Below are 22,175 nucleotides of genomic sequence, written 5' to 3' on the forward strand. Positions count from 1 at the left end.
CTGTTTGCTAACTCTCTATCAGATACTAACATAAATCTTTTTGAAATAGTATTTCCATCTACTTGACGTGTATTTTCTTATTTAATACTTAACCTCATAAGATAGGAAATGGAAGGTATGCTCTCTGACTTTGATGTGGAAATTATGTAGAAAGAAATGGTTTGCTGAGGGCACAGAGTGGCAGAATTAAGGCTGGAAAGATTTTAAGTATTCATATTCGAATAATATTCATGGGGGAAAAGTATAAAATCCACTCCTCCTCCCTCCTACCAACCTGAAAGACACTACTACTCTGTGTAGAGGTGAATAAAACAACTCTGTTTTTCCTATTAAGTTGTCCTCTCGTAGAAGCACTAAAAGGACCAACCCTACTGCACAGGACTATATTAAGAATAAAAAGGAGTAAACCAAATGCAATGCCTAAAGACTTTTTGTTATTTTATTGAATGGTTCTCACAGACATTAGGATATGCAAAGAACTTAAATGTAGTTAATAATATCAAGAGTATCAAGTCACAATAAATTAAAAAATATAAATTATTTACATTACAATCCTTCTACATTTAAAACTGAGAGAAATAAAAATTGTGATTTTTAAGAGATGCCAAATTAAAAACTCAAGTTATCATTTCATCACTGTCCAATTATGCATTATACATATACTTGTGTGAATAGGAACACCACCTCCCCTTTTCTAAAAGGAATTTTCACATATAGCCAAATAGTTAACTACAGAGATAATTTCAATCAGATAAAAAAGCTAAATACAGACAAACGGAAAGAGGATTAGGCACAGCCATGAACAGGAAGCTTTGCAAAGCCCAAAGCTAATCAAAATTACCTTTATATTATTCATTAATTATATCTCCTTCCTTTTACTATGACATCAGTAACATACTATCCTAAAAGGTACTTGTAGAGAATTTAACACGGCTTACAGTAGCATATGCTTTTAAGCCTCTATTCAATAAAAATTCTTTCAGACAAGTTATGACAATATTTTAGGACTGACAATTATAAGAAGGAGATAAGCTATAGAAAGAAATGTTAGGGAACAAATTAATAAATCTCAAAAGTCCTCTTTTTTAACGGTACCTTCTCCAGTACTATTTCCAGTATTCAGAATAAATCCTTAAACTGAATCAAGCTAGCTCTCAAAAGTCTAGCTTTATTGCATTAAAATAAGAAATCAAGTAAAGACGACTTACTTAAAAGATTTAGAATACAGTAAATCAAAACAAGTTTATTTCATCATAGACTTCTATGAAACAAAGTAATCAAACTATCTTCTAGAGATCAAATAATGCATTGTGTAACTATACAAATACAATAAAAATCTGGTTTATCACACTAATACAACATAGGAGATAATTCTACTGATGAACATTATATTATGGTTAAGATATCTTGATATATCCTTACTACTGAACAGATATGACAAGAACTATGCTCAAGTACAGTTCTTTCTTTGCTCAGGATTTAGAAAGGCTTTCCTCTGAATTAGAACAGACTATCCTAAACAATCACAGATTCTACTAAAACTAAGTGTTAAACCATTGAAAAAAGATCAAAAAACAACTGTAATCTTTCTTGGCAGAAATTTTGCTATCTTTAAAACTTATAAGGTCTTAAGTCAATATTCTGAAATAGATAACTATCATTAACTAACAGAGAAACTAGAAATAATTAGAAAAAAGATAAAGATATTTGCCACAGATGTGTATATCCTGTATGTGGAATATGCTATGTTCCAGGCTCAACCTCTCTCTCCTCCCAATTAAATTCTAACATATCAGAAAAGGAATTCTGGGGCCAGCCTGGTGGCGCAGTGGCTAAATTTGCGTATTCTGCTTCAGTGGCCCAGGGTTCACCAGTTTGGATCCTGGGGGCCGGCCTATGCACCACTTATCAATTCATGCTGTGGCAGGCGTCCCAAATATAAAATAGAGGAAGATTGGCACAGATGTTAGCTCAGGGCCAATCTTCCTCAAAAAAAGAAAAAAAGAAAGAAAAAGAATTTTCCTTTAAAGAAGCCGCTAAAATATTTGGTATCAATTGCTACACTTGGAAGTCTAAGAATAACGGAGGTGCTTAAAAATGAAGTCTATTACTCTGTACCATCACCACCTAAAGCTGATTGGAAAAATCAAGAGTATTGCTTTCTTTCATTTATCCACAGATTATGAAAGCGTAGGGACACCCTTTAACAGCAATCAATGGAAAATTTCATTTATTTATATCAAATACAAATTGTTTTTACTTAATATAAATAAAACAAACGTCTAAATTTCTCCTCCATCATTTTCTAAAAAAGCATACATCTGTAACAGTCAACTATTACAAAGAAAGCACTTGTTTTATTTCTACTGATGCATGCTTGCCCCTCTTTGCATTCTGCATCTCCTCTAACTGGGCTATTAATAGTTTCTTCCCATAAGCTTCAGACACATGATCACAATTGTCTGCTGGAATCTCTCTAAGTAGGTACCTCAAACTGAATTCACAATTTTTCACTATATATGTATTACATGCACATAGTTAAAAGTCATATAGTAAACAAAGGTATAGCTGAAATGTAGAAAATTCCCAATCCTTCTCCTTCAAGATAACAATAGATCGTTTATATTACCTAATTAGGGTAGGGGCAAAAACTATGCATATACTACGATATATGTATACACATATCATGTACCTCGTTGTTCCTAAACTTCATAATCTATCCAGAGATCTTCTCATATCAACCTACATAGATTTCCTCTGCTTTTTTAAGTGAATATGCCATTATTATTTAGCCAGACTACTTATTTAATAAGACCTTCCTTTCTTAAGGTACAGCCATAGTTACTTGAAGACACTTCTATTTTTGAAACACTACTTTAAAAAAACCATAAAAGTTAAATTTAAAAATTTAGTCTAAAGTGGGTAAAAAAGGTAGTAGAGAAGTCTTCAAATCTGTTCTTCCTCCTCTTTCCCTCTCATGAAATAAATATGCTGGTCTTTAACTCTCTTGCTACTCCCCTACTTTACTATTCAACTAGCTGTAAAATTCTTCAGTCTACTCCACAATATCTATAAAATCCATACATCCCTACTCTTTCTAATTTCCTAGTGAGAGTCCTGTATTACCTTATGTCTGAGCTTTTCAAACAGATGTCCAAACTAACCTCCTTTTATACACGTACAATTCTTCATTTCAATCCTTCACTAATGCTACTTGATTAATACTTGTAAAATCCTTATTTCCCAAAAGCCTATTTTATCTACCTCAAAAAACTTGCAACAGTGCTCCTATTATCTCAAGGAAAATATATAAGCTCATAAACAATATTTTGCCATGCCATTATATAGTCCTACCCCACTTTTCAGGTTTCATTTCTCATCACAACACACCAAACTAGTAAGCACCACCCTATAATCTATCGATACCAAATTACATAAAGCTGCTGGATCTCCATAAATAAAGTCAGTCCCCACTCTGGCTCTGCATCCCTACAGTATTTTGTATTTACCTCTATCAGAGAATTTAATGTTATTTTCCATTAGACTACAATTTCATTTAGGGCCAGGACCAAATTTATTTTATACCGTAACAGTGCCTTACAGCATCTTGCATATAAGAGAAAACTGAGTTTTATTCAAACTGATAAAATATATCTTTGAGGAATATAAATTTAAGAAGAAAGATAATCTCCCTAAGAAAGGAGAAAGAATGTGAGAGTTGCAACAGCCCTCTAATTAATCTCATTAAAATTAACTGTTGTACCTTTAAATAAACTTTCAAAACTCAAAGTATAGAGAAGTATGATAGAAATTTACGACTGGGTAATATGATTCACAAATTTACTTACATAAAACAAATTAGGCTTCTGAAAGGATTACTCTATGATTAGAAAAGTGATCACATTAATATCTTTTAAACTACAGAAAGTTTCTATAAAGTATTTAAGAAAATTGTTTAAATGCCATCAAGAGAGAATAATAGTAATTCACAGAATTTATTTTAATGACAGGGAACATTATCTGACTTTGTCAACTGGCTTTGTCACTTTCTATAAGGAGATGACCGATCCTCATGACATACTATGTCAAGTAATATTAATAGCAAGTACCTGAATTACTAAGTTATTTCAAGAAGATCCTTTTAACTATGAAAAAAAAAAACTTGGGCCAGCCAGGTGGCACAGCGGTTAAGTATGTACGTTCCGCTTTGGCGGCCCAGGGTTCACCAGTTCAGATCCCGGGTGCAGACATGGCATCGCTTGGCAAGCCATGCTGTGGTAGGTATCCCACGTATAAAGCAGAGGAAGATGAGCATGGATGTTAGCTCAGGGCCAGTCTTCCTCAGCAAAAAGAGGACTGGCAGCAGTTAGCTCAGGACTAATCTTCCTCAAAAAAAACAACCTTTTGTTTTACCATAATACAAACAGTGAAGGCCATGCCGGGTATTATACTGTGGTTTGGGGAGCTAAAATAGTATGGGGTACCTCCCTAGTGAAATTAATCAGTAAACATGTTTGACCTATTTTATAGCTTATTCTAGAGTTCAAATTTCTGCCAAAATTATTTGTGACATTAAAACACCTTAATACTATTAACATTTTGGGCTGGATAATTGTTGTGGGGGACTGTCCTATATATTATAGTATATTTAGCAGCATCCATGGCCTCTACCTACCAGATGCCTGTAGCACACCCCCCAGTTGTGAGAACCAAAGATGTCTCCAGACATTGACAAATGTCACCTGGGGTGTGTGCTGGGGTGGGGGTGGGGGCATAAGAAATTTTCCTGAGAACTAACGTCATAGAATAGTAACTTCTTGGGGCTGGACCCATGGCCAAGTAGTTAAGTTTGCGCACTCTGCTTTGGCGGCCTAGGGTTTCACTGGTTCAAATCCTGGGCTCAGACACGGCACTGCTCATCAAGCCACGCTGAAATGGTATCCCACATGCCACAACTGGAAGGACCCACAACTAAAAATACACAACTATGTACCAGGGGGCTTTGGGGAGAAAAAGGAAAAATAAAATCTTTTAAAAAAAAGAAGAACAGTAACTCCAGGAAAAGGACAGAATCATTCAGATGATTAAAACATTAAATCAAAAGACTTCTAACCTACCAAGTATAGAAATATTAGATTCCATAAATGTTTCTTAGTTCACATAGCAGCTAAGCCTCTGATGGTTGACAAGAGTTCTACCTAAAACTGTGACACTGTACACATTTTAGTAACTAGCATAACCAAAACAATACTCATGTGAGACACAAAATTTAAAAAACCCTTTTATTCAATCTTTTTTTTCTTTTTTATGAGGTAGAAAAAATGGTGACCAGGAAGAGGCAGAAGCATGTTATTTCCTTAATTTACATAATCATGACCCAGCACCATTCTACTCTGCATGCTACCCTTCCACATTATGCTTCTTTCTTCTAATTCTTATTCAGTGAGAAAAACGGCAAACAATTTTAGAACAGATTCTAAGGTTAAGCTGTATTAACTTCTAAGAGACCTTCATTTCACTTATAGACACTCACGCACACAAGCAACCAGTACACTTCTTTAAAATTATAGCGATTCTTGGATCTTATGAACATAATCTGCCCACAAAAACTCACTCTTGAAGTTTTTAAAACTGAAAATATTCCCTACACTTTTACATACATTAAATAAGAAAATATAACCTAGAAAGAAAACAAGTTTAAAATCATAAAGTAATCCAGGGTCACACTGTTGCTTCATTAATCCAAACATTTGCCGATTGTCTACTATAGTAGTGCCTAAGATTGTTCTGGGGATGTGGATGTGTATGTGTGTGTGTATAGTTTATGCTAGAGGAACACAGCAGTGAACAAGACTGACTTCTTACCCTGATAGAGCTTCCATTCTAATAGGGGAAAAAACCACTAACAAATACATAATATAATTTCAGATAAGGATACATATAAGGAGAAAATGAAAGCAGTGTACAGGATAGGAAGTGATTTGGGGAGCGAGGAGAGGCCACAGTCTAGATAGAATGGTCAGGGAAACACCTCCTGAGAAGGTAACTTTTGAGCAGGAATGATTAAGGCTGCTCCCCACACCTGTAATGCAGTTCTAAAGGCCAGGAGGAATGAGCTTGGCTTTTTGAAGGACTAGCAAGAGTGGCTAAATCAGGAAGCAAATAGGAGAGTAGTAAATAAGAATAAAGAACCAGCTGGGCAGGAGACTATGTAGAATCTTTCAAATGAGGAAAAAGGGTTTGGATTTTATTCTAAGTGTAAAGGGAAACCACTGAAGGATCTCAAGTAAATGAGTAACGTAATATTTAACTTACAGTGATCACTCTGACTGCTGTGTAGAGAATATATGTAAAGAAGTACAGAAATAAGGAGACTAACCGTAGTTTCAGGCAAGAGTTGAGGCTAGCTTAGACTTTTGTATTACATCCAGCACAGATAAGATTAAGATCTTTTTAACACTTGTTTCCAACACATCATTTGCTTTCTAGAGCAATTTGTTCCACAGAGAATGGGGGGGAAAAATGGAGATATTATCAAAGAAAAAGAGAATTTCCCAGTTGCAGGATAAAAAGACTTCAAACTGAACTAGCCCTCCTCAAATGCCCAGTACAAGGATTAAACAAAAGATCACTAAACCTACACATAGTCTTGTGAAAATTTCAAAATTCTACGGTAAAACTGAACTAACCCTCCTCAAATACCCAGAACAAAGTCTGAACAAAAGATCACTATACCTACACATATTCTCATGAAATTTCAAAATTCTAAGCTAAAGACTGGAAAAGCTTTAATTGAAAATGGACTCACTGAGGAGGAGACGTAATCTCTGCACACTACTTGGCCTTGCATTGATGAACAGGTAGACAGTTTTAATGAATATAATGGTATTTTGTTGGTTGATTTCCATCTTATAGAAAAATCTATAGACAAAAATGCAAAAGGCTTATGGGACAGACTAGAAATGTAATCAGAACAACACAGAAAGTAAAGGAAGACCTGAAAAAAAGCCTACTTCTGCCCAAAGTATGTCATACATAAGGTGGACAAAGAAGGCACATCATAGACTAGAGGAAGATATTTGTAGCACATATAACTAATACAAGATTAATAACCAGAAGATGCAAAGAATAAATTAGGAAAAGAAAAATGGACTAAAAAATATCATGTACAGCCAATTCACAGAAGAGGAAATCTAAATGTTCAATAAACATTTTAAATGATGCTTAACCTCACTAGGAATCTGGAAAACATATATTAAGACAATATGATGCCATTCTGCACACAGCAGGTTAGCCAAATTAAAAGTTGCATAATACCAAGAAAAGAGGAAAATGTGGAGCAACAGTCATTCTCATACTCTACTGGTTGATGAGGATGTAAACTAGTATAGTTTGGAGAGTAACTTGCGAATAATCCTTAATGTTGAATATGTACATACTCCATGGCCCAGCAATTCTACTTTTAGATGTATTCTCAAATAAACTCCTATACAAGTGCACAAGGAAATGTTTACAAAAAAGTTCAGTGCTACATCCTTTGCAATTGTGAAAAACTGAAAATAACTAACATGTCCATCTTCAAGAGAGTAAATTATAATATATTTATAACAAAGAAATACTATAGAGCAATTAAAATGAATTAATTAGAACTACATGTATAAAAACATGTATAGAAATGATAATACCAAATTCAGGACAGTGGAAGGAAGAATGGAGGAAGAAAAATAGTACACAGGAGTTCTAATTGTATGCAAAATCCTTAACCTGGTTGATGGGACCAACTTAAGTCCTTAAGTTGGCTGATGGATAAGTAACATTATTTTCTCCACTTTTTTGTGACTAAAATATTTCATAATAAAGAGGTTCCCTGAGGAAAAAACACAGCAAAGAAATTATGTAAAATTAATACTCAAGGATTTATTATAAACCTATCCTGAAACCAATTTTGGAGTCCTAGTATTAAGAACTTACATCATTTCCACCCTTAAATTATAATAGTGACTATTAAAAAAAATACATACTCTGTAACTGATGTTAAACTTTCCTGTCCAAAAGGTCCAACTGGATCATCCTTGAATTTATCACTTGGAAGTTGAGGTGGTAAAAACTCTACATCTTTTTTCTTTGGGACCTTGTAATACTTCCAGGCTATATTAGCTTCATCTTCTTCCAAGTTTACTGCTGTACCAACATATATTGTAGGTTCTACAGCTTCCTGGAACTGAGCTGGGAAAGACTGGGATAAACTGTCTATCCTATCTTCCATTGGTTTAGAAGGAACCAAGGGATCTGGTGTTGGCATTTGATAAAAATGTTGACTTTGAGGAGTTGAAGGTGTTTTAGTCACTCCTTCATCAACCACATCACATGGGTGAGGACTAAGTGGAGGTGGTTGAGGTGAATTTGCCATTTCAGTGCCATGCATCTGAGGAGTCTTTGCTACATCATTAGTTCGGATGCTTGAAAATCTCACTTGACTGTCTGGAGCAGAGATCACAAGTCTTTGGCTGGCTGAATCGGTGTCCATGCCAACATCATCGCTAATAGATACACGATGGTGAAAAGGAGTCAAGGGGCGTTTCTGTGGTTTTTCACTCTTTTCTTGCTTTTCATTGGTCTTGTGCTTAGGAAGTACTTGTTGTTGCTGACTTAAGGATGGCGCCTGTCCTTGTTGTCCAGGATTTCTTGGTTTGAGATTTTTGTGCCTGAAAAGTTAAAAGAAAAGTTTAATATTTATAGCATCACTATCATATCAAAGTACACAAGTTAATACCATTAGACATTTCAGATATCATTTGTTTTTCATATATAACCCTAAAAGTAAAATGATCTGAATTTATAAGGAAAAAAATAATTTTGTTTAGTGACCTAAAATTAAAAGCATGCAAAAAAGATTCATAAAAGCCTATTCTCAACATCTCATTCAACAGCTACGTGAGCAGACAGACAAAGCTGGTTTGCCTTATATAATCTAAATATGTTAGTATCTGAATAAATACAGAGAGAAGATTCTACTTATTTTAAGATAAAAAGGTATAAAAAGGTCTGAAATTTATTCACTTATGAATGTATCTGATATTTCACAGTTAGTAATTGCTACAAATCAATGGCTTAGCTGAGCTCAGTCATCAACTACATCCTACAGCAACTGGCTAGAAAATTTATTCTACTGAATTAAAGTTAGATCAGTCTGGATACTGCTGGAATTGACTGACTACCTTCCTTCTCCCAAGGCTTACCACTACAGAATCAGCTGACTGGAAAATAAAAAGAAAATGCTTAAAAGAATTTTCTCCTCATAATGTGAAGCAATTCTAAACTGAAGACTTAACTATATACCTAAAAATCTAATAATTTTGTTCAGGTTTAAGATTTCTTTCAGTGTAGTAAAAATACTGTGCACATTGAGAATTCCAAACTCAACTGAGACTGATGCATATAAAACATTTTTTTAAACTAAGAAATTAGAAAAAAATGTGGAGAAATATGGAGTTAAAGCATTGAATATTCACAATGGTTTTTTAGTTTTCTTTTTAAATTTATTTTATTAATGGTTTTGTTATATCAGAGATAAACAGAAAGAGTAATACAAAGTAGTGTCAGGCACTTTTTCAAAGAACCTTTTCTACTGAGGAAACATGCTGAGACACCCTTTTGTACAGAGCTTGGAACATGTTATTGTGCATGAGGGAAAAAAGCATGAAAGTTATCAAAGAAAACTGGAGTTCTGTCAAAAGGATACAGGAGAAATCCAGGATTACCCTGATACCAAAATCAAAGACATTATAAAAAAAGGAAATCATAGATCAATATCCCTCAAGAACACAGATGTAAATCATTAATAAAATATTAGCAATACAGTAATATATAAAAGGATAATAATACATCATGACCAAATGAGATTTGCCCCAGGAATTTAAGCTATAACATTCAAAAGACAAAATCAGTAATATTTATCATATCAATGGAATAAAAGAGAAAAACATATATCTTAATAAATATAGAAAAACATATGACAAAAGTCATATTTATTCATTCGATAAATATAGAACAACATATGACCTATGCATATAAAAAGACTGAGCAAGCAAGGAACAGAAGTTAATCTGATAAAGGATATCTATGAAAAACTACAACTAATATCATACTTAATATACTTACTTAATATCATACTTAAGACTGAGTAATTTCTCCCTAAGTCTGAGAACAAAGCAAGAATATTAACTCTCAACATTTTTATTCAACAATTTTACTGAAAGTTTTAGCCACTGCAATAAGTGAAGAAAAAGAAAGAGATTAGAGATTTCAAAGGAAGAAGAAAAACTGTCTTTATTCATAGTAAACATGATTACAAACTTTACAATGAAGAGTTCAGGCTGATCACCACCTTCTCAATATTAACATTATTAAAAGTGGGACAACCAGACGTGTCTCTTCTGATTTGACACAAAACAAAGCAAGCCAGCACCATCTACAAAGTTTTCTTAACCAAAATATTTAAACTGAATCTAATCAAAGGCCTCTAGATCAGCACTGCCCAACAAAACTTTCCGTGATGTTGGAAATGTTCTATATGTGGCTATTGAGGACTTGAAATGCAGCAAGTGCAATTGGGGAACTGACTTTTTAATTTTATTTAAAACCAATTACTTTAAATAGCCATTAGTGGTTACCAACATAGCTAGTATTGGACACCACAGCTCTGGACCTATCTTCCCTGTACAGAAATGCAAGGGATAAAGGAAGAAGTTAACACTAAAAGAACAAGTTAAAATATATGACAAATTGAAAAATCCAGAATGTGGGACATTCTATAGGACAACTGACCTAGCTTCTCCAACCAAGTCAATGTTATAAAAAAAGAGTAGGGAATTACAAAAGAGACCTACCAGACTTAATAACCAAATGTATACTCCTTGTTTGGATCCTAGTCAAACAACCAACTACAAAAAGATACTTGTGAGACAAAGCTGTAGAGGACATCAGATGACACCAAGAAAATACTGTTCATTAGGTGTGATAATGAAATTATGGTAAGAAAACACTAACATTTTTTAGAGCTGCATACTGAAATAGGAGTGAAATGATGATATTTAAGATTTTCTTTAAAAATGTTCAGCAAGAGCGAAGTATAGGGGACTGGCCAAATAAAGTATTATATCTCCATAGTATTGTGGAGTATTATGAACTTAAAAGAAAAAATAGAGTATGCTAACATGGAAAGATATGAAGGATAACTGTTTATCAAAAAAAGTTACAGAACAATATACATAGCATGATTCCATTTGTGTGAAATAAAGCAGGCAGGCAGATCTACACACATTTATAGGAAGCAGAAGTTGTTGTTTCTAATGTTTTATTTGTGTTCACTGTTTGAATTTTTCAAATAGCAATTTAAAACCAAAACAAAGCAAAAAAAAAAGTTTAATAAAGGAATTGGTCATTAAAAACAAAGAGCAAGTCCTACCCAACGTAGGAATAATCCCTTCTCTGACCATCCTTTCTTTGAATATTTTCTACGACAAGGACCACATTACCTTACAAGGAAATGCATGCCATCATCAAATAGCTCCAGTTGTTAGAGAATAATTTACGTTGAATGGAGACTTGTCTTTTCTGTATCTTCCAGTCATTAGTCCTATTTCTAATTCTATTTCTAAAGTTGTGCCATCCAACAATGGTGTCCACAAGTCACATGTGGCTATTAAGCACTCAAAATGCAGCTAGTTCAAATTGAGGCGGGCTATAAGTGTAAAATACATACCAGTTTTTGAAGATATATTATGAAAAAAAGAATGCCAAATATCTCATTAATGATTTATACTGACTGTATGTCAAAATAATCATTTTGGGTAAGCCAATTTCAATAAAATATATCAAAATTTTAAAAAATCTTCAGTAAGGTCTGGCCCAGTGGCAGCTAACTGACATGCTCTGCTTCAGCAACCCAGGGTTCGCCAGTGTGGATCCCAGGTGCAGACCTACGCACCACTTGTCAAGCCATGCTGTGGCACACGTCCCACATATAAAGTGGAGGAAGATGGGCACAGATATTAGCTCAGGGCCAATCTTCCTTAAAAAAACAAAAATCTTCAGTAAGAGGTCTAGATGAAGCAATTGTAGTACATGAACATGGATGGTTGTTATACAGGAGTTCACTGTCCAATTCTCTTACTTTTGTGCATGTTTGAAATTTTCCTAACAGAACAAGGAAGAACAAAAATGCTAAAAAGAAAAATAACATGGAAAATAACTGGAACAAGATTAAAGTGTTCCAAGGTCCTTGTTTGTTCCATAAAGAGAAGAGAGACATTGATTAACTTCAGACTTTAAGGAAAGCAAACACAATAAATGTTTAATTCAATTAACAAAAGAATTAAAATACCTAACTTCTAAGCCACCTGAAGAAAGGAAAAAAGAAAGAAAGTCAAAAATAATAGCAGGATCTTCAAGGCAAGGGAAAACAGGATTGAAACAAAAAAACAGCTCACTAATTGGGAAAAAATATTTACAAGCCACTTATCCAACAAAGGGTTAATCTCCATAATATACAAAGAACTCACACTGCTTAACAACAAAAAAACAAACAACCCGATCAAAAAATGGGCAGAGGACATGAACAGACATTTCTCAAAAGAAGATATGAATACGGCCAAGAGACACATGAAAAGATGTTCATCATCGCTAATCATCAGGGAATGCAAATCAAAACTACACTAAGATATCACCTTACACCCATTAGATTGGCAAAAACATCCAAAACCAAGAGCGACAAATGTTGGAGAGGTTGTGGAGAAAAAGGAACCCTCATACACTGTTGGTGGGAATGCAATCTGGTACAGCCACTATGGAAAACAGTATGGAGATTTCTCAAAAAGTTAAAAATAGAAATACCCTATGACCCAGCCACCCCATTACTGGGTATCTATCCTAAGAACCTGAAATCAGAAATCTCAAGAGTCCGTTGCACCCCTATGTTCATCGCAGCATTATTTACAATACCCAAGACGTGGAACCAACCTACATGCCCAGAAACTGATGACTGGATAAAGAAGATGTGGTATATATACACAGTGGAATACTACTCAGCCATAAAAAAAGACAAAATTGGCCCATTCACAACAACGTGGATGGACCTCGAGGGTATTATGTTAAGCGAAATAAGCCAGTCAGAGAAAGACGAATTCTATATGACTCCACTCATAGGTGGAAGTTAGTATATTGATAAGGAGATCTGATCGGTGGTTACCAGGGAAAAGGGGGGGGTGGGGGGAGGGCACAAAGGGGGAAGTGGTGTACCCACAACATGACTAACAAAAATGTACAACTGAAATCTCACAAGGTTGTAATCTATCAGAACATTAATAAAAAAAATAATAATAATAATAGCAGAAAAGGGGAAGGAAAGCAAAGGAGAAAAAAAGAAAACAGAATAAGAAGGTAGAAATAGTACATATTATAACAGTATCATTCACTTCTTAATTATTCAAATATTTTAGTGTCTACTACAAAAGTTTTCAAAGTATGGCCCATGGACTCTTTCAGGAGTTTTACAGGGTTCAAAACCATTTTGGTAATAGCACCAGTACACTATTTGCCTTCTTCGTTATGTTGATATTCACAATGATGGTATAAAAGCAACAGACAGCACAAATGCTGGCAACCTAACATGAACCAAGGCAGTAGGACTGTTAGTAGTAGCAGTCACTGTTTTCTTCACTATCATACATTCTTTCACTTAAGAACATCCTTCATGAAGACAGTAAAAATAATTAATTTTTATTAAATCTCAATCCTTGCATTTACAGCTTTTTATATATAGAAATAGGAAGTACACATAAAACATTTCTGTTACTGCTATGTTATACTGATATAAGTACAATGGCTGCTTTCAGGAAAAGCACTTGTACAACTGCTTGAGTTACAAGCTGTACTAGCCACTTTTTTCATGGAACACTACTTTTATTTCAAAACAAATAAGATTGACTAATAAACCATGGTGATCCAGATTTCGTTACATGGCAGACTTGATTATTTGGTCCTCAAAAATGAACAAAATGAGTCTGTCATTTTAAGGAAGAACAAATGATAAAGTTTGAGCTTATTTTAAGCAAGATTTAGAATTTGGAAAATTGTATCTGCCATAGTGAGCTTGACAGCTTTCCAATATTTAGAAGATTTTTCTGAGATCATTGGTGCTATTAATGAAGGCAAAGTTTTGATACTATATAACAAAATATGCCAGCATTCAGAAGATCTGCATAACTCAGTGAACTGGTATTTTCCAAAGAATCAATGCATGATGTTACAAAATCATGCAGTAAAAGATCCATTCAGTTATTAGTGGAGTACAAGAATTTCATTAATATGGCTTCAGATTCCACTAAGACTAACCTTTAAGAAACTACCCCCTGTGAAATTCTGGTAAAATATCAAAGAATATCCACAATTATCAGAAAAAGCTATTAAAATACTCTTCCGTTTTCCAACTGCACAGCACATGAGGCTGGATTTTCTTGGCATACTTCAACCAAGATAACATACAACAAAAGATTAAATGCAGAAGCAGATGAGAATCTTCTATTATGAGCTATCTTCTATTAAGCTCAACATTGAAGAGATTTGCAAAGCTGTAAGACAACGCCACTCTTGTAATTTGTTGGGTTTTTTTGGAAAATATAGCTGATTTCTATAAAAATATTTTATTCACATTAATATGTACTGAGTTTATTATTTTTTTATTTTTTTAAAGATTCTATTTTTCCTTTTTGTCCCCAAAGCCCCCCAGTACATAGTTGTATATATTTTAGTTGTGGGTCCTTCTAGTTGTGGTACATGGGACGCCGCCTCAATGGGGCCTGATGAGCGGTGCCATGTCCGGGCCCAGGATTCAAACCGGTGAGACCTTGGGCCACTGAAGCAGAGCGCGTGAACTTAACCACCCAGCCACGGGGCCAGCCCTGATTATTTATTTTTTTAAAAGTTAAGTAGTGCTTTAAGATTTCTCTAAAATAGATATAACAACCTACATAAATAAAAGCACTTTGGGGTCCTCAATAATTTTTTTTTAAGAGTGTAAATGAGTTCTGAGACCAAAAGCTTAAGAATTTAGTCAAGTTACACAAGGCACTAAGGAGAGGTAGGATCTTCAATAATCTGAGATGAACTATTTGGTTATACTCCAAGCATACAAGGGATGTGAGAAGTAAACAGCCATATGTTCACTTACCCTGCTGTGAGGGTAACAAACTAACACCAGCGACTCTCTAAAATCTTGCTAACATTAAATCACAGCCCCTTTCCTTTCGTCTATATAGACCTTTTTCTAAAAGCTAGTCTTCTTTAGAGAGAACAACTGAATTTCCTACTAGAACTCAAACAAGTTGCAGAATCGTTCTAAAAAAAAAAAAAGCTTGTCCTAAAAGCACAATCCAACAGAGTGATCCCTTCAGATTCTTTTTCCTCTTGATTAAAGTTCCCAGTATTTTAGTGTCAACATCTGAAATTTACAATAAATGCAAAAACACAGCGTGCTTTTTACTTACATAGCTTGCTAAGTGCTAATTTTCTTATGAACATTCCACCAGACTACAGCCTAATATCAATAAATGCAATATTTAATCTTCCTAATAACTGAAAAATGCCAACTGAAACAATTTTATGCTTTTCACTTACCACCATGGTAAAAAAATAATTTTAAGGACAGTTCTCAGGTCAGTGAAAGCACAAGAAAAATCAGCACTCTTATACACAAAAAGTGGGAGTAAAATTGGTAGAATCTTTTTGAAGTCACAAGAAAGTATTTAAATAGCATCCTCATCCACAACCTTCTACTGTATCACCCACCTAGTGTTACTTCCTCCCTAGTACTCATCACTCTTCAATTTTAAAAGGATTAAAAATTCTTTTTAAAAACAAATTAATTATCTGCCCCAATCCCATTAGAGTGCAGGCTTCATAACAGCAGAAGCCTCTTTTGTTCACTAGTGTATCCTGAGACTAGGACATCTCCTATCACAGAGTAAGTGTTCAATAGAATCTAATAAATAACTGAGTGTCACAGAAGTATTTTTTTTAAAGTAAACACAAACAAAAAACCTTTGGAAACAATCTATTTGTTCACCAAACCCAGAATAATTAAATACATTATGGTACTTCCATTCAGTGAAATACCAAGAAGTTTTTTTAAACAAGAAGGCAGATCTACAAGTAACTAGAATGTAAAGATCTAAGGCACATTAAGTGAAAAAAATAAGCTGCCAAACACATCAGTATTACTATATTTATGTGTTGGGAGGAAAAACACATGTACATACAAAATTACGAAAGAAAGTGTGGGGGACCAGCCCGGTGGCGCAGCGGTTAAGTGCACACGTTCCGCTTCAGCGGCTCAGGATTCGCCGGTTCAGATCCAGGGTGCAGACATGGCACCACTTGGCAAGTCATGCTGTGGTAGGCGTCCCACATATAAAGTAGAGGAAGATGGGCACAGATGTTAGCTCAGGGCCAGTCTTCCTCAGCAAAAAGAGGAGGACTGGCAGCAGATATTAGCTCAGGGCTAATCTTCCGCAAAACAACCAACCAAACAAAAAAAAACCCCAAAAAGTGTGGAAGGATAACACCTAATTGGTAAGTAGTCATTTCTAGGGAGAGATAGTAGGATTTGGAAAGAGATAGAGAGTGGTCAAGGGGAACTTTAGCTTTATTTGCATAATTCAAATTTCTTAAAATCATATATACTTATTATATAACTACGCAATTTTTTTTCCAAAGAGAGGCCAACATATCAGTCATGGTCCAGTCCGGTCTTTCACACAGAGGAAATTTACTACAGAAAATCAGTTACAAAAAACAGAAGAAAGTGAGGCAACCCAGAGACTAGTAACAGCAGGGAGCTTCTATGACTTCTAGGATTAAAAGGACAATGAGATGAAGTAGTCTCACCAGATTACAGAAGTTTGGGATGGTATCAGAACCACAGCGGGACCTGCTAAGTGGTAACAGGCACCATGAAAAAAGGGGTTGTTAATGGGACACAGAGCTGCTGCTGGAGTTGGCTCAAAAAGAGGTGGGGAAATACCCTAACTTCTTCTCCCCTCTCATCAATCAATGTTCTGTTAGTGCCTCTCATTAGCCAGATCCAGATAGCAAGCAAGCCTAACCAAATCATCACATTGTATACCTTAAACTTACACAATGTTACTTATCAATTGTATCTCAATAAAGCTGGGGTGAAAAAAAAACAAGGACACGCAGAAAGCAAGGGAGCCTAGGAAATGTTTCCTGCAATACAGAACAGAGCAGGGAAAATGTAGGGATAGATCTGAGAGCAAACACACTGACTAGCACAGTCAGTTATCAAGGTGTGCCCTACCTCCTATATTTTATGGCAGGAGAGGATACACACATACAGTGGCTCAAACTCTCTTTCAAGTCTTACTTAAGAACTAAATAAGAGAACCAGATTTGGGAGGAGTATAGGGAAAACAAGTACAAAATGCAACAGTAAAACAAAAAAAAGGTAAATGATTAGAAACACTGAGTTTACTAGAGGGGTAAATTTACCAAACCAAGTCACATGTATAGATTATACAAAATTTCATTATATTAAATCTCTACATGCCTGGGAGGAATTTCTGGAAACATGAGAAAGATTTTTTTTTAAAGATTTTATTTTTCCTTCTTCAGCCCAAAGGCCCCCAGTACATAGTTGTATATTTTAGTTGTAGTCCTTCTAGTTGTGGCATGTGGGATGCTGCCTCAGCATGGCTGGATGAGCGGTGCTTATCCCCACCCAGGATCTGAACCGGCAAAACCCTGGGCTGCTGAAGCAGTGTGCACGAACTTAACCACTTGGCCACGGGGCCGGCCCCAGAAAAAGTTTTTAAAAATAAAATTCAGCTTAGAGGCTAAGAATTTAGACTTAAACTTACGTTTACCAACATTCATTTAAGTGTCTTCCTCTAAAACTATTTTAGACAAATATACTTAAAACCCATATCTTTCACAAAGAATAAAACAAAAGGTTAGGAACTAAAAAAGAAGAGTTGTTCGATAAAAACTCCAGTATAGGGAAAGAAAAGCCTAATTTCATTTAATCATTTTATTGGTCTTAGACCAGGGACTGGCAAACTTTTTCTGTAAAGGACCAGATGGTAAATATTTTAAGCTCTGGGGGTCATACAGTCTGCGTCACAACTACTCAACTCTGTGAAAGCAGCCAACAGTCAATATGTAAATGAACAGATGTGGCTCTGTTCCAATAAATCCTTTTGTATGGACACGAAATTTTGAATTTCACATAATCTTCAGGTCACAAAATATTCTCCCTTTGATTTTCTTCAACTACTTAAAAATGTAAAAATCACTTTCAGCGGGGCTGGCCCCGTGGCCGAGTGGTTAAGTTCGCGAGCTCCGCTGCAGGCAGCCCAGTGTTTCGTTGGTTCGAATCCTGGGCGTGGACATGGCACTGCTCATCAAACCACGCTGAGGCAGCGTCCCACATGCCACAACTACAAGGACCCACAACGAAGAATATACAACTGTGTACTGGGGGGCTTTGGGGAGAAAAAATAAAATAAAATCTTTTAAAAAAAAAAAATCACTTTCAGCTCACAGGTCATACAAAACAGGCAGCGAGCCAAATTTTGCCAATGGATCATAGTTTGCCGACCCCTGGTTTCAGACAATGTCATGGAGCCGCGCATTTCAAGACTAGGTTTGGGTTTCTTTTTCCCCCTAGGTGGGTGTGGTTGTTAACTATTTTAAACTATTAAACAGGAGCTAACCTATCCACATTTTAATTCCAATCTCTATCAACACCAGAAGCATGTTTTCAACAAGGTTACCAGACTTTAAAAAATTACAGTCTCTAATCCAAAGAATCTATGCAAGAACATCTAATCTCTGCAAAAATATACCAGAACACTTGAGAGTCTGTCACTGTATTCAATCAAACAGAGCTAATGTAAGAAAAACCCTGGAGGGCCAGCCTGGTGGCCATGTGGCTAAGTTCGCACCATTCGCATCAGCGGCCCAGGGTTTCACTGGCTCAAATCCTGGGCGCAGACATGGCACTGCTCAACAAGCCATGCTGAGGCGGCATCCCACCTGCCACAACTAGCAGGACCCACAACTAAAAATACACAACTATGTACCAGGGGGCTTTAGGGAGATAAGGAAAAATTTAAAAATCTTTAAAAAGAAAAATCCCGGCCCTAACTCCATTCCTTTCGCTCACATCCATGACAAAAAGATGTGGCCAATTATTTGCTCACAAGTCCTGGTTAGGGATGCCAATGCCATTATTCTTTCTTTTTCTTTTTTTTTTTTTTGAGGAAGATTAGCCCTGAGCTAACTGCTGCCAATCCTCTTTTTGCTGAGGAAGACTGGCCCTGAGCTAACATCTGTGCCCATCTTCCTCTACTTTATATGTGGGACGCCTACCACAGCATTGCTTGCCAAGCGGTGCCATGTCTGCACCAGGGATCCGAACTGGCGAAGCCCGCGCTGCCAAAGGGGAACGTGCACACTTAACCGCTGCGCCACCAGGCTGGCCCACAATGCCATTATTTATTTGACTGCAAAAGCATATGATCTAGCTTTAATTTGTAGAATAAAATAATAAATCCTACACAATATAATCTCAATGCCTCTGATAATCAAATCTCATCAGAGGCCCCAATATATAAAATAAATACAACTACCTAAAGAATTCCAAGTTCATTCTTCTAACAATCTTTCAACCAATACAGTCTATTAGAAAGCTTGCAATTTTACAGTACAGCTTTTGGTCCCTTGTAGGGATCATATTTTCTGAATCTCAGTTCAGCATTTCACCTACAGTTTGCCCAAAGGGATGTTATAAGAAACTGCTACACAAAACCCAATACTGTATTTGCTATAAAAAAAGATCGGGGAAATTTTTATCTAGTATACAATATATCACTTTTTTATGAGAACCCTTGGGAGAAATTTCTCAGGCATAGTGCCAACTATGAACACTTTTGTCAAGAGACTTGTGTGTCTTTTACCTTACAGATGCTATATATACCCTAATCCAGTATTAAATTCTTATTTGGCTGCAAAAACAAGCTTTCACAGTCTGACTCTGTAAACTGTGTAAGAACTTAAGGCATATGTTTGTATGTACTTCTATAATCAGCTCCAAATTACTGAATTTTTTTCCTCAAATTTTTTCTTTTGAAAAAAATCCTAACACACTGTGTCTATATAAGCTACCTCACATAAAGTAGGGCCTAAGTATTCAATAGCATAAGAAACTAACACACACACATATATACAGACATTAATCAATTGAAAAAAAATCTACCTCAAACAGCTGCAATTTGTTCTTTGTGTGGCTTCAACAAAATCCCAGGATGCTACTTTATCAGCTGACTCCTCTTCACACAAACCACCTGATGAAGCCGAATACTTCCTCCTAAGATTTGAAATTATGCAATTCTTTAGAATTCATAAATTTTCTGAAATCCTAAATTAAGCATTAAAATTGAATTTTAAAAAATTAGTTTTCTGAATTAAAGGTCATATAAATGACTTTATATTTTAATTATCTCTTATTTACACATAACTACTAACATGCAATTTTTAAACTTGAAAATGAAAATACATACTTGTTCTGTGCTCTGTTCATATTGCATTCTTGCCAAACTCTATCCACCACATGATTTGCTAATTTTCTGGGTATTTTCCCACCATGGTGGCTAGTACTATCTGAGTTGAAGCCATCAGATACTGAAGACAATTTGACCCACTTCTGGGCAGACTGAGGATCAACTGAAAATAAACATAAAAGAATAGGCTGTAGGAGAATAAAGGTAGGTTTAAAGAAACATTATTATTATTTTTTTTAATTAATTTGTAATACAACTTGCTGCAGCTATTTGGTAACTCTAGTTATATTTTGAGGCAAAAAGATATGTTACTTTACTTAAAATACAGAAAGCAAAAAATTTAAACAGGGATGTGAATTGGATGGTGGTATTACATCAATGCTGATTTCCCATTAAATGGTAGTTATATAGGAGAGTGTCCTTAATTTTGGGAAATACATTGAGTACTTAGAGGTGTTGGGGCAACACATCTGCAGTTTGCTCACAAAGGTTCAGAAAAACAAATGACAATGAATGTATCTGTACAGAGAAGGTGATGGAGCAAATGTTAATAGTTTGGGAATCTGCAAACTCTTCAGTAAGTCTGAAATTATTTCAAAATAGTTATTTTTTAAGTGTTTACTGTATTCAAAAGAACAGATTTCTCACTAGAGCTAAGGAAACAAACTAGTACAATACCTGTTTGGACTTCCTCAGGAGATGTAGGTGGTGTAAGAGTAACCGAAGACATAGCAGGATCTCTTGTGGAAGCAGGCACTTGGTGGACACCCAAGCAAGAAGCTGAACAGTGAGAGGATCCCACAGAGCTAGGAGTAGGAATGTCTGACTGAGGGACTAGAACAAAGCATGCTGGATAGATCATTCGGACACCAGCTGAAAGGAAAAAAAAAAAAAGGACAGGAAAATCAATTACTATTATAATTGTAGTAGGATTAGTTTCACTTAAAATTATTGTAATGGAAAAGCCGATATAATATGATCACATTTGTTTAAATAAAAATATATTTAATATATTTTTATAAATATATGCTCTTTTTGGCATAAGGTTTTTCTAGGAGAAACCAAAAGAAGCTGTTGGTAGGGGCTACCTGTGGTGAGAGAGACTTAGAAGAAAGTAGCTTTCTCCTTTCACTTTTGGATTTTTCTAACCATGAATATGTATTACTTTTTTTTTTTTAATCTTTATTTGCTAATCTGACCAACCATAATAAGTATTACTTTTTAAAATTTATTTCAAAAGTTTAACAAAGGTAATCTGGGCACTAGGATTATAGACTATCTTCTGTTTTCTTTATACGTTTCTATTTAAAAGCCTAATATATGTTTGTGGGGTTTTTTTTGTCACAACTACTCTGGTTGCAATATATTTATTGAAGTTGAATATTGGTATTCTTTTCATTTGGGGAAAAAAACTCAAAATCTCAAAATAAGGCATTCTTCACATGTAACATTACCATATGATTCCATTAAACACAGTACTGCAGATTCTAATCCCAATTATCTGCTCAATTATACATTCCTCACACCTCCCTTTACTCT

The 22,175-nt window shown here is 35.3% G+C and overlaps 1 protein-coding gene across 1 annotated transcript in view; it reads right to left on the reverse strand.

Moving 5' to 3' along the window:
- Window positions 1-22,175, reverse strand: part of MED13 (mediator complex subunit 13) — a 100,247-nt gene that overhangs the window by 45,125 nt on the left and 32,947 nt on the right. Inside the window, exons 6-9 of the mRNA XM_046677772.1 lie at window positions 21,315-21,509; window positions 20,637-20,799; window positions 20,333-20,443; window positions 8,022-8,705 (exon numbers count right to left, since the gene is read on the reverse strand). Coding sequence (XP_046533728.1) covers window positions 8,022-8,705; window positions 20,333-20,443; window positions 20,637-20,799; window positions 21,315-21,509 — 1,153 coding nt within the window. The remainder of the gene's footprint in view (window positions 1-8,021; window positions 8,706-20,332; window positions 20,444-20,636; window positions 20,800-21,314; window positions 21,510-22,175) is intronic.

This window comes from Equus quagga, chromosome 11 (genome assembly GCF_021613505.1).
Source record: "Equus quagga isolate Etosha38 chromosome 11, UCLA_HA_Equagga_1.0, whole genome shotgun sequence".
Lineage (NCBI taxonomy): Eukaryota > Metazoa > Chordata > Mammalia > Perissodactyla > Equidae > Equus > Equus quagga.